Raw genomic sequence first — 13,451 nt, forward strand, 5'->3', positions numbered from 1 at the left:
GTTGAACAGTCTTTTTTTCCTCCTTCATATTCAAAATAATGAATTCCATTCTTATTTAAGAATGGAGGCAGGAGGTCTGGTCTAGAGGGTAGAGCCTCCATTAGCCTGAAAATAACATCTGAAGGTTGCCAGTTCAAGGCCACTGGTAGCTCTGGGAATGGCGAGACCTTGAAGCAGATGACAAGCGGAGCTGAGTTATTCCACCTTCCATACCTGTTTTGGTGTGAACGACTTGGCTGCCCTTCATGTGAGAGATGAAGGAGCTGCTTGTCAGCCTGTGTGGGGGGCAACTGGAGGCCAGAAGTGATACCAGATCAGAAAGATCCATCTGAAATGTTTTGTGGTTCTTGCAAGACAGAACCTTTCTATGACTGTAAAAATCCCCCGGGGGATTTAGAAACAGCCTGCCTATGTAAATCGCCTTGAATAAAGTCAGAGGAGTAATCCGATGACCAGAAAGGTGGTATATAAATACTGTTAATAATAATAATAATAATAATAATAATAATAATAATAATAATAATAATAATAATAATAATAATAATAATAATAATAATTTATTCAGAACCCAGAATATATTCTTTTATGCACAGATCAGTTTAGTTCAAATGAGACTCTCCATGATATGGAGGTTATATAGATGAGGTGTGTTATTGTGAGTCTCCAGCAGCATTATATGTGCAGCTTACAGATCTGAAGATGTTGTTCACGGGTTCCATGTTAAACCACTAGACAGCCTGAGGACACTCACAGCGACTGGGTTTTGCTAGAACTTTAGAATTGCAATTCAGGGCAGGTTTCTCATAACTAAGGTGCCTTAGACTGCACAAGGATCTGCAGGGAACACAGCAGACAAGCTGCCCGGAGACTTATTGTGAAGTGATCTGTTTTGGGAGCAGAATGTGCATGCACTCCCTCACCTGGAGAAAGTGTTGTGTTGCTCGAGAGCAAAGATAATGCACATTGCACACAGACCTTTGGCTAAGAAGTTTTGTGCTGTGGATCAAGGCTAAGAGAACTTGCTTCTGAAGACGCTTGGCAGATACATGCGCTTCCTTTTGGCTGGAAAGAATGCACACACAATCCTTTGGTTACTGTACTAGAGGGCAGCTGACTCCCAAGACCCAGAGCTGGAAATTGAAATCATGTGCACCCTCTTGTGGCTGAGGAGAGATGATGCACTGGCCTACAATTCCAGTCTAGATCATTTCCTCTGTTCAGCTGTAACAGAGAAAGCAGGTTCCATGACAGTACAAGTCAGGTTTCTTAGTCAATGACTGCGTAAAGTGAGAACATGGAGGCAATTTTACAGAGCTATCATTGCCCTTTGGACACATTTTCCTTTTCTTGGTCCTGCCCTGGTCTCTAGTGTAGCCTGTTTTGCAGATTTTTGTAAAACATCCACTCGGCGCCTTAGAAAAGTTAAATAACATCCAGAAGTGTGATAACACGCATTCTGGTGTGACTTCCATGGTCCATAGCAAGCTAGACATTTCCTCAAAGAGTTTTGGCACTGCTTTAAGCTTTTTTAGAGTACCTTTTAATTATATTTACTCAATGCTTTCCCCCCACTCCTCTATACATTCCCCGACTTAAATTCTCCCCCAATTTCTATTAGCTCATTAGTTTCCCCCTGTCACAGCCAATAGCACCTTTGGGAGGGGCAATGTAAGTCAAAGAATCAGCGCAGCGGGGGGGGGGGAGAATTGGACTTTCTTTGCCCTGTCTTGTGATCCTGATCCATGTCAGGTCATTCCAAATGATTTGGCAAGAAGAAAACCACATTACAAGCCAGTCACAGAACACAAATGTAATGTGCAATTTAGTCCGCACTTACTGGCTGGGTACAGATGACTTGTGAAGCCAGGATTAAGCCATGGTTAAACTGGTTGATCCTGGTTTATTCTAACTAGACTTACCTCAACAAGTCACAGGCTGCAATGCTAACCACACTTTCCTGAGAGTAAGCCCCATTGAACAAATTAGGACTTACGTCTGAGTAGACCTGGTCAGGATTGTGTCCACAGTCTGAAACTACAATTCATCTTGGCTTCAGATTGTGACTCACTGGAGAAACTCTGATTAGAACAAGCTAGAATTCATTGTAACTGTTGAAACTGTAATCTGCTTTTATTTTTTCTTCATTTTTTGGGGAAAAAAGTCAAGTGTTTGAGTAATCAAGTTGAAGTTGTTCTGATTACTCATTTAATGCTCTCTCTCTCTCTCTCTCATTTGTGTGTTAAGTACTAGAACTATGAACATAAGTCATCAGTTCAGACACCTTAGCCCTGCTAAATGATAAAATGTCACCTCATGCAATCAAAATTGTAACCCGTGCCTTTCACTGGAGACTGTGATCAATTGTCACCCAGGCAATTTGCCACTTCTGCCAGAAAATCCAGATGTGCCTGGTGGTACAAGTACCATAATAAAGCTAATTGGCAATTTGCTGGCATTTCACGGTACTACCAAATCTGCTATCTAAGGCCATCCATCTTGATCTGCAAAATGATAGGACTGGTTCTGCCTTTCAGTGATGGGCCACTTTGGACCAGTGGTGTGGCTAGAGGAGATGCAAAGCACTAAGTTTTGCAGGGAGCCTCTCCATGGTATGCAAGTGGTCCCTCAGTGCCAAGTGTACACCTCCGTTTTGCTCCCGCTGCCTGGAATGGCTCCAAAGGGGAGGGGCTGCTTGCACACAGTGGTGAGTCTCCCTGCAAAACTAGGTGCTTTGCACTCCCTCTAGCTACGCCACTGCTTTCGATGACACCTGATTGGCCCCATACATTAAAAAATGTGTGCACATATGGTATGCATATGTCCTGGCCCCTCCCTTAATATCCCTGTAACTTTTGTTAATTGTAATGGCGTGGTTTGTCTGAACTGTCTACATGTGCTGAGGAATTTACTGTAAAAGTAGATGTGGCAGCTTAGGTGCAAGACAGTATGGACAAACCAGGCCCCCATGTGCTTAGGAATATCAACCAGCAAGTTAGAGGAAGCAAAGGAAGGGGCCAGGGTGTGTGCATACCGTCAGCAAACAATCGGACAGAGAAAGTGTCATCCAAACCAAACATATCCGAATGTACTAGAATGGTAAGCAGTAGTAACATTACACTAAGCAACACTGAAATGAACTTGAAACAAGAAAGAAGGTAGAGAAGGCCCCATTGTCTTAGGGCCAAATCCTATCCAATTTTCCAGTGCTGGTGCAGATGTGCCAATGGGGTGTGCACTGCATCCTATGTTGGGGAGGCAGTCATAGAGGCCTCCACAAGGTATGGGAACATTTGATCCCATACCTTGGGTCTGCATTGCAACTGCACTGGTGCTGAAACATTGGATAGGATTGGGCCCTTAGTCATAGTCATAAAACTGGAAGATCACTTGTGGTAGGTAAGATGATAAAATGAGTTGGAACTGCACTTCAGGAAGACATGGAGACTGACAGGTGAGGAACTGTGTTTGAAAAGTGGCCAAATGTCAGAAAAAGATAGAGAAGAGGAAATGATGATCGGGATCGACATACTTGAAGTAATAGAAACACAGAGAGAGCTGAGATCAGGGGACAGATTATCAGTACAATCCACAGCATGTCTGTTCAGAAGTGAGCCCCATTAAGATCAATGGGAGTTGCTGTCAAGTAAGCATGTAGAGGATGGCGACCTATTTAGTGGCAAAGATGCACACACCTTAGAAGTAGATTTTTGACGCACACGGGAACTTGGCTGATGCAGGTGTTAAAGGATGGAGTGCTTTTGGGATAAGGCCATTGCATCTATAATTATACAGGACTGGATGTCTTCACAATGAAGCCAGAAATCTGCCATGCGTGTCAATCACAGGGATGGCTGCCAAGCCTTCAGCACAGCATGTCCGAGTGTTTATGATATGACGTCAGAGTAAAAAAGTTGGTGGAAAACCTATCCCTGTTTCTTTTTCCTCCGTGAAGACGCAGAGTTCAGCTCTTTCTAGTTAGCAAATTTGCAAAACTCAACAGCTACAAAGGCCGTTTTCCCAAAGAGGCACTGCGGCTCACAGCAGGATTTCCACATTTGATGATAGTTGATATGGAAATAGACTACACACAGAATTACTGCATCACTATGACAAGGCCAAAACTCAGCCAGCCAGCTTGCTTTCCCTTCCTTTCTTGCCCTAGTATCTCAAAACTCCTGCTCTTGTAGTACAGTCCTAGGCACATCTACTCAGAAGTAAGTCCCATGGACTTTCATGGGGCTTACTTACCCCCAGAGAGTGTGCACAGGATTGCAGTCTTAGTTTTTTTTTCCAACTCAGCAGGGAAGACTGATATAGTCAATGTATTGGATGATGACGATATTCATACAACCGATTTTTCTGCATGCTGGAAAAGAACAGTTATCATCAGAGTTGCACCATTCAAGGTGAGAGACAGCAGAGTAGGGGTTTGGGCAGCAGAATATAAAAGAAGGAATGTTGTGGGGGGACAGATTTGCAAGCGGGAGGCAGCAGCATCCCATGGGGGACACCATCACGGACCTTTGCCCCATAGCGCGGGTTGGGGAGGTCCACCACTGATGTTCTCCACCCAGAAATATCTGTACATAGCACTTGACTGTATTTTATGACACACTGCAGTGCTGCGATTGGGCATGGCAGTTCTTTGGTTATGGCTATTCTTGGGCCAGAAAGTCTCTCTTTCTTAAAAAGAAGACGTTCTATGAAAAAAAAAAATTCTAGATGGAATTTTCTCTCTGGGCTGGTCACAGTTGTCAAACTATTGTAATACACTTACCTGATTTATAGATTCTGCAAACGCACACATCCTTTTAATTTTTTAAAACATAACCAGTACTTATTATGCCCCCTCATGTGCTGATAAATTAATAAATGTTTTGATTATTATTCATGGATGGTCACAGAATTAGTACTTGAGTCCAAGACCATTAATTTTCACACTCTTAAATGAAACCTTTTATCATAATGGTTCAGGTGTGTGACTGAGAATACCCAGGGACCTTCTGCTCCCAGCATTCTGAATAGAAAATGAATACAATGCAGTGTCAGTAAAGCATGAACCTGAAAATACTTCATGTGCTCTATCTTGCATTCATGTGTGATCTTTGAAATGCCAAGAGATGGCTCTAAATTTTAGCTTATCTCAGTATACATATTTTTCCAGTTTATAATGCCAGGATTTATTATAAGGCAAGCTGCATTTTGCCCAAGAATTTGTCCTTGACTCAGGAAATATAAAACAAGATTCTAAACTTGATGCAGACTGCATGCATCAGGCTGTCAAAGACAGCTGCTCTTTATGCATATGTTCAGAAATTGTTTATTCTTAACTTAACCCCATAGCTGCGCTCCCCATTGCTTTTCCCTTCCCTTTTCTAACATACGAGAATATGCCTACTGGTAATATGCCTACTGGTGGCTGCAAGGACCATTGCTGTGGGCTTCATTCATTAGCAATAGCATTATGGATGCCAAGACTCCAAAGACCTCAAATCCCTTGGAAACTATAGTTGCTGAGGGTCTTGTTGCCTACAAAATGGCTTCTGTCTAATAACGGCTCCTGCTGCAGCCTTATCATTCCTCATCAGTGGGAATTGGGAGGTGCCTAGTTGTGATCTTGCTGAGGAAGAGGCTTGCAAGAAGTCTGGGTGGCTTGCAGGCCTTGTCACATTCCCAGTGTCATTACTGTGAGCAAGCACGACTTGGATATCTGAATGAAGCCCAGTTAAAATAATTTGGGATTGGATCAAAATCGAGCCCATATTTGCTCATTTTAGAAGAATGTGGTCTAGATCAAGGCCAGGGGAGCTTGACCATCACTAGAAATTCCTGTGTATTCTACAGATAGAATGTTCTTAATTTATTTCTGGATTTATGGAATGAATTCTCAGATTTTGGGATGGTCAAAATTGTCTAGAATTTCTCTGGATCCAATGATGAGCCCAAGGCATTAGTCAAAAAAATACGCATTTATATATGTGAATTCAGGCACCTATAACTTGTCTGGAATAAGTGTCTGGAATTTAGAACACCTCAGATTCTTATTTCCTCTTTCTGGTATTACTACACATGTACAGTTGCACAACAGGATGCAACCTATATTAAAAGGAAGTGTAGCAAAAGGTTATATATTGGCAAGTATGACTGTGTCGTACAATCCGAAAGAATGCAAAATATTTTATTGTTCAGGTATGAAACCTTTTACCACGAGATGCTTGCTAACATTACTAGACATATACAGTACTGCTGAGGAGGGCGGCCCAACCATTAGGTGACATGATTGCGGGGGGGGGGGTGCACTGCCTCCCTCCCAAGCCCACCTTGCATGGCCATGGACCCAACCCATGGATTCATGGAGGGACCATAGCGTGGGCAATTACATCAGAAATATACTCAGATCGGACTTTGTCCATTTCTACATCAGTAAATGACTTCTAGAACCCATAGATCAGTGTTTCTCAAACTGTGGGTCGGGACACACTAGGTAGGTTGCGAGCGAATTTCAAGTGGGTCCCCATTCATTTCAATATTTTATTTTTAAAATATTACAGGTCCAGCCCATTTATACACGGATTTTTTATACACGGATCTGACTCAACACGAATGGCCCCTGCAAATGAGAAGGAATGTGCCAATCCCTGGAGAAGGGGAAAAATGCACCCCTTTAAAATCAGTTTAAAAAACCGAACAGTCCTTTAACAATAGCCTCCTTAATGAGGCTAAAATTAAAAATTTTAATTTTTATCTGACTACTGTTTTTATAATATGTTACAATATGTTATTTTTTATGTTTTAAACTATGTTTTTAATGTGTTTTAACATTGTTTTGTAAGCCACCTTGAGTCCCTTTGGGGAGAAAGGCGGGGTAAAAATAAAGTATAATAATAATAATAATAATAATAATAATAATAATAATAATAATAATAATAATAATAATAATAATAATAATGAGAGGGGGGCAGCTGGCTGACAATCCATCAGTCCTTCTCTCTCCAGTGGCCCCTCTGATCACAAAGGTCAGTAAGACTGTTTTTAAATCACTGGAACAAAGAAACTTTGTTTTTTAAATTGATTTGCTATGGTGTGTTTTTTGCCATCCAGTGAGTGCTTGGAACGGAACCCATGCGAATAATAAGTCTCAACCTGTATACTTGATGCTACCATGGTATGTGACTACATTTGGGAAAATGTTACAGACCTGTACTTTGAACAAGCTACTATGTATATTCTTTTAACAATGATTGTCAATGGGACTTACTCCTGGGTAAGTGTGGGTAGATTGCAGCCTAAGACTGTCAAAATTTTTCCTGCTTGATGATGTCACTTTCAGTCATGACATCACTTCCAGTGGGTCTTGACAGATTCTCATTCTAAAAAGTGGGTCCTGGTGCTAAATGTGTGAGAACCACTGCATAGATGATTGAGCAAGGCCAGAAAATATGATAAGAATCCACAGGATAAAATGATAGAATAAAAATCCACACACCACTAATATGAATCTGGTGTCAGGTTAAAAATTATAAATCTTCATCTGTTTGGTATAAAATACCATTGAGATTGTAATTTTCAAAAATCATCCTTTAAAACAGCTGTTGTTAATCTAATTGGACATTTTTCTAGATCTACCTCATGTTTTCTGAGCTAAATGGTAGTTTGCTCTTCAGACAAGTCATTCTTACCGAAATTTTCCCAGGGAAGAACCATTCAATTAAAGATGTAAATTTCATTGGTAATACAAATTGATACTAGGGTGGTGTTCATTTCTTCATTGTTCTTAATGGGGTGTCATTTCCCCTGTTTTTCATTCGAAACACATATATGGCAGATATCCTTGGAGGTTTCTTCTGCTGTATGAATTCTAGCCCTAGTCTTTGTCAATAGTTATAATCAGGTAATTTAGGCCCAAATCCTATCCAACTCTCCAGGGCTCATGCAGCCATACCAACAAGGTGTATGTTGCATCCTGCAGTTGGGAGGCAGTTACAGAGGACTCCTCAAGGTAAGGGAATGCTTGTTCCCTTACCATGGGGCTGCATTGTGGCTACACCGGAGCTGAAAAGTTGGATAGGACTGGGCCCTTATTTGTGGGGTATATTGCTAAATAAGAATATAATTCATTGGAGTATGTTCATTTTAATGGCAGCAATTCCACCCATCCAAGGATGGCCCATCCATGAGGCAAACTTAATTGCTTACAGTGGGTTGTGAAGGGAAGCCCTGCAGCTGGCCACTCCACAGGTGGTATGTGCAAGACTCCCAGACCCTGGCTGCCTGGTAGCGAGACCAGCAATGCAAACTGACCAGTAGCGGTAAGGAGGCTCAGCTCAGCAGGTGTAATCCCCTTTGAAAGGAATTCTGTGAAATTCCTTTCCAGAAATCTGTGCAATCCCCTTTGAAAGGAATTAGGTGCCCCCACCACATCCTCTGGTGCCCCCACCTTCAGGTGCTGCCTCCACCACATGCTCCTTCAGGTGCCGCCGCCACCACCATATCCTATGGCCAGGAGTTCCACAGACTACTACTATCACGGCAGCAGGTAGTGAGCTTGTAACCTGTGAAGAACTCTTCCTTGAGAAATCTGTGCAATCCCCTTTGAACTGCATCAGATGTCCCCACCACATGCTCCCCAGGTGCCACCACCACATCTTGTAGCAAGGAGTTCCACAGGCTACTACTATCACGGTAGGTAGTAAGCTTGTAACCTGTGATGGATTTTTCCTCCAGAAATCTGTCCAATCCCCCACCACATGCTCCTGTGCCCCCTCCTCCAGGTGCTGCCTCCCCACACCCCCCTTGCCCCCACCCCCCTTCAGGTGCGGCCTCCCCCACGTGCTCCTTCGGGTCCCCCACACCCTGCGGCGAGGAGTTCCACAGAGTCATCCCAGGAGGGGCCCTGGTGGCGTAGCTGGAGGGGGCGGGGGGCGCCCCCCAGCTACGCCCCCGCCCGGCAGCGCAGCCTCCGGAGGCCCAGTGAGCAGGGAGCCCTGGCACTCCGGAGCGGGGAGGGAGGAGCTGGGCGCCGCAGCTCAGCCCCGCCCCGCCTCCCCGCGCGCTGGCAGCGCCTCCCCCTGCCGTCGGTGCCTGGCTGACAGGGAGCGCCGGGCGAGCCGCGCCGAGCCAGGCCGGGCGGCGGAGGATGGTCCCGGGGCGCCCCTGAGCCTCTGCGCCCCGCCATGTTCCGCAGGATCCTGCAGCGGGTGAGCGGAGGGCAGGCAGGCGGGCGGGCCCCTCGCAGCGCCGCGCGGGGAGGCGGCGGGGCAGCCCGGCCTGCGTGGACGGCCCGGCGCTCCTTGCCCTTCCCTTCCCCGCCCCGCGGGCGCGCTGCTGCTTCCTCCGCGCCCGGGCCTTCCTCGCCGCCCGCCCGCCCGCGCACGCGGTGGGCAGCCAGGGCTCCGCTGCTGCCGTGGGCGGGCAGGCCGGCTGAGCCCCAGCCACGGGGGGACTCCCAGGGAGAGTGGCAGCCTCGCAGCCCGGTCCAGAGCAGGTCTACTCAGAAGCAAGTCCCATTACAGTCAGTGGGGCTTACTCCCAGGGAGGTGTTCGTAGGGTGGCAGCCTCAGAGTCCAGTCCTGAACAGGTCTACTTAGAAGTAAGTCCCTTTAGAATCAGTGGGGCTTACTCCCAGGTAAGCGGGGACAGGATGACAGCCTCAGAGCCCAGGTCTAGGCACGTCTACTCGGAAGTAAGCCCCACTATAGTCAATGGGGCTTACTCCCAGTCAGAGCCCAGTTCTAGGCATGTCTTCTCAGCAGTAAGTCCCATTAGAGTCAATGGGGGCTACTCCCAGGTAGGTGTGGAAAGGGCAACAGCCAAGTCTAGGCATGTCTATTCGGAAGTAAGTTCTATTATAGTCAATAGGACTTACTCCCAGGTAGGTGGGAGTTTTGCAGCCTTCGAGCCCAATCCTAGGCTGGTCTACTTAGAAGTAAGTCCCATTGTAATCAGTGGGGCTTACTCCCAGGTAGGTGTGGATAGGGTTGCAACCTGGAACATGGCTGGTGCTTGTCTGAGGGCTGGGGACTGAGGTGGAATGGGGGGTGGGGAGTTCCTGGCTCCACCTTGAGGCTGTGCCTGGGGATGGGTTGAGGGGGCATCACCTGTGAAGTAAATGGAGTCTCTCCCTTCCTATATGTGTAAGGCTTTGGCCTGGCTGTGCCAGAGTGGCTCCAGGCTGCAGCGCTTGGCAGGGTTAATTATCACAGCTCTGACAGGGAGGTGTCTCTGGTTAGGCTGGAAGGAAGGCATTACTCATGATGGGATCTGTTCTCAGGGTTGTGTTATTAGTTATTAAGCGTAACAGCAGATGACAGCCTCTCCCTGTGAAGTTACAGAAGCTGGTTGGGGTGTATTCTCACAGCCAACACATCCCAAAGTTGGTGCTGAATATTTGAATATTTATTTAGTTATATTAAATATATGAAATATTTACTCCTTGCCAGAGGATGCGGTCATGGCATTTGACCTAGATGCCTTTCGAAGGGGATTGGACAGAGTTCTAGCAGAAGAGTCCATCACAGGTTACATACCATAATGGGTATGGGCAGCCTCCTGGTTTTAGAAGTTGGCTGCCTTAGAATGCCAGATGCAAGTGAGGGGACCATCACAAATGGAAAAGTCCGTTACAAGCTTACTACCTGCTGCCATGATAGTAGTAGTCTGTGGAACTCCTTGCCATAAGATGTGGTGGTGGCACCTGAAGGAGCATGTGGTGGGAGCACCTGATACCTTTCAAAGGGGACTGGACAGATTTCTGGAGAAAAAGTCCATCACAGGTTACAATAATGGATATGGGCAGCCTCCTGGTTTTAGAAGTTGCCTACCTCAGAATGCCAGATGCAAGTGAGGGGACCAGGATGCAGGTCTCTTATTGTTTTGTGTGCTCTCTGGTGGGCCAGTGTGAGATACAGAAAGCTGGACTAGATGGGCCTCCAGCAGGGCTCTTCTTGTGTTCTTATGAGTGGCAATCTGCCCCTTGGACAAATAGCCAGATCTGCACATAACTGTTCTGCTACTGGCATGTGCTGTGTGGGAGAGAGGCGTCAAGGATGAGGAACTGAATGAATGAATGCTTTTTGCAGAACAGTCCCTATATTCTCAGCTGCAGTGAACCTTAAAAGAGATCAGGGCTGAGCGCATGATGGACAATATTACATATAAATGCTTACTTTTAACCAGGGACTTAATGATTACTCTAACCTGGGTCTGCAAATTGAATTCATTGAGGGGAAAATATTGGCATTCCTGGTATCATTGATGTCTCTGTCCACATGTACAAGCTAGTAGTAATATGTAGCAAATGGAATGAGTGGAACACCCACCTGTGTTGCTTACTATCACAAAGTCAGGCTTGTGTAATCATTAAGACCTAAATCCTAACCAACTTTCCACAGCTGACACAGCTGTGCCAATGGGGCATGTGCTGCATCCTGCAGTTGGGGGTCAGTCACAATTGCCTCCTCAAGGTAAAGGAATGTTTGTTCCCTTACCTTGAAGCTGCATTGCTCTTATGTCAGAGCTGGAAAGTTGGTTAGGATTGCACCCTAAGGGTGCTGTTGTATCCACAGTGATCTGGGAGTAAGCCCCATTGACTATAATGGGACTTACTTCTGAGACATGCATAGGATTGGGCTGTAGGTCCCTGGTGAAAAAGTAAGCCTCTGTATGTGATAGTATCCACAGTGCTTTCATCCCTGATCTCTTTTGTGGTTCATTGCAGTTGAGAATATAGGGATTGTTCTGCAAAAAAAAATCATTGGTCACAATTCGATCTCCCCCCTGAAGGAAATTTGAAAGAAGGTAGCAAAATGATCATGCTTGGTAAGGATACTTCAGAAAGCCTGGAAGGCAGAAGTTACTATTGTCTGATTATTTATGCTACTTCCTCTTTGAGTGTGAATGGTGGAAATGCTTTGTGAATCACATTTCTGGGTTGGTCCAGAATGTGGCACAGGGTTCCTGTGATCTTTAGTCCAGAGTACTCTTTACATTGCATTCTTGGTACGCTTGCTTGTCACCTCCTTAATCACAACCTTTGATATATGCAAGGGGTACTGGGTCGTATAAAAAGGCATAGTCAGTTGTATCTTTGCTTAAAATGTATGTGGTGAAAACTTTCAGGCTCATACCCATGGTAATCAAGTGAACTTTCCTGTTCTTCTGTTGGCTTGTAAAGCCAAACTGGATGAATTGCAAACATACTATCTTAGTAAGAGCTCAGATACCCTGCCCAGCCAATAAATATAGTCACCTATAGCTGTAAAGCTGCCTCCTGTAGCTGACCTCCCTTTAATTGTGTTAGTTTACATTGTTGTTACCTGTTTTACTATTTCTTTTAAGTCCCATTAAAAGATCTGAAGGCCTTAGGAGTGGACCTCAAGAAGTGGGAAACCCTGGCCTCTGAGCGGCCTGCTTGGAGGCAGGCTGTGCAGCATGGCCTTTCCCAGTTTGAAGAGACACTTGGCCAACAGTCTGAGGCTAAGAGGCAAAGAAGGAAGGCCCATCATAGCCAGGGAGACAGACCAGGGACAGACTGCACTTGCTCCCAGTGTGGAAGGGATTGTCACTCCCGAATTGGCCTTTTCAGCCACACTAGACGCTGTTCCAGAACCACCTTTCAGAGCGTGATACCATAGTCTTTCGAGACTGAAGGTTGCCAACACTTTTTTTAAAGTCCCATTATGGTCACTGGGGTTTACTCCCAGGTAAGTGGGGATAGGATTGCAACCTGAGTAAATTAGTATGCACTATTCAGGTACAACCCCCTGGTCCGTCCACTGGCCTGCCATCCCCGTGTCCAAAAGTGCCCCATTCCACCCTCCCTCCACCCCCCAACCCCCTGCACTGACCTTAGGATGGTGTAAACTCACCAGGTCTGGGCTAGGATCTGGCTATGGGAGGATGATGCGTGTCTTTGCCAGCTGCCAACTTTCAGGTTGTTGCAAACATGCCTTGTGGCATGTTTGAAACACTCCTGCGTCAGCATAAAGGGCTGTACATGGCCCATTGTTTTGGATTGTGCCCAAATCAAAAAAGAGCAAAGGATGCACTCTTTGTAGACTTTTGTTAAATGCTTGAAGTATATCCTCTTTAATTATCTCTTTAACTGTGCAGTGTTTGCCCATGGGTCACTGTTTGACTTTATTTGTAACATTCTAAATCAGTGTCTCAACACATGTCCTCCACTGTACAACTTTACATAGTCCACCTATTTGAAGTACCACCGGAAGTAACTGGCAGTGATAGCATTGCCAGTTACTTCTGCGTTGGGAGGCCAGATGCAATATGACCAATACCAGTAAGAGGCTCCGAATGGACTGGAGGGCTTTTTTGAGTGTGGAAAAACATGCTTTGGAGCTCTGCCCGCTGAGCCACTATTTGTTACATCACGTTCCTGGTCTTGCTGCTGGGTGGCAGGTGTCTAGAGGTCCCGCGAGTACCACCAGACACCACGT

At 45.6% G+C, this 13,451-nt stretch overlaps 1 protein-coding gene across 1 annotated transcript in view; it reads left to right on the forward strand.

Annotated features, from left to right (window-relative positions):
• The first annotated feature begins 9,067 nt into the window (after nucleotides 1-9,067).
• Nucleotides 9,068-13,451, forward strand: part of EEA1 (early endosome antigen 1) — a 57,275-nt gene continuing 52,891 nt past the window's right edge. The window contains exon 1 of the mRNA XM_066633383.1: nucleotides 9,068-9,197. Coding sequence (XP_066489480.1) covers nucleotides 9,174-9,197 — 24 coding nt within the window. The 5' untranslated portion in view covers nucleotides 9,068-9,173. The remainder of the gene's footprint in view (nucleotides 9,198-13,451) is intronic.

Source organism: Tiliqua scincoides, chromosome 7 (genome assembly GCF_035046505.1).
Source record: "Tiliqua scincoides isolate rTilSci1 chromosome 7, rTilSci1.hap2, whole genome shotgun sequence".
Classification (NCBI taxonomy): domain Eukaryota; kingdom Metazoa; phylum Chordata; class Lepidosauria; order Squamata; family Scincidae; genus Tiliqua; species Tiliqua scincoides.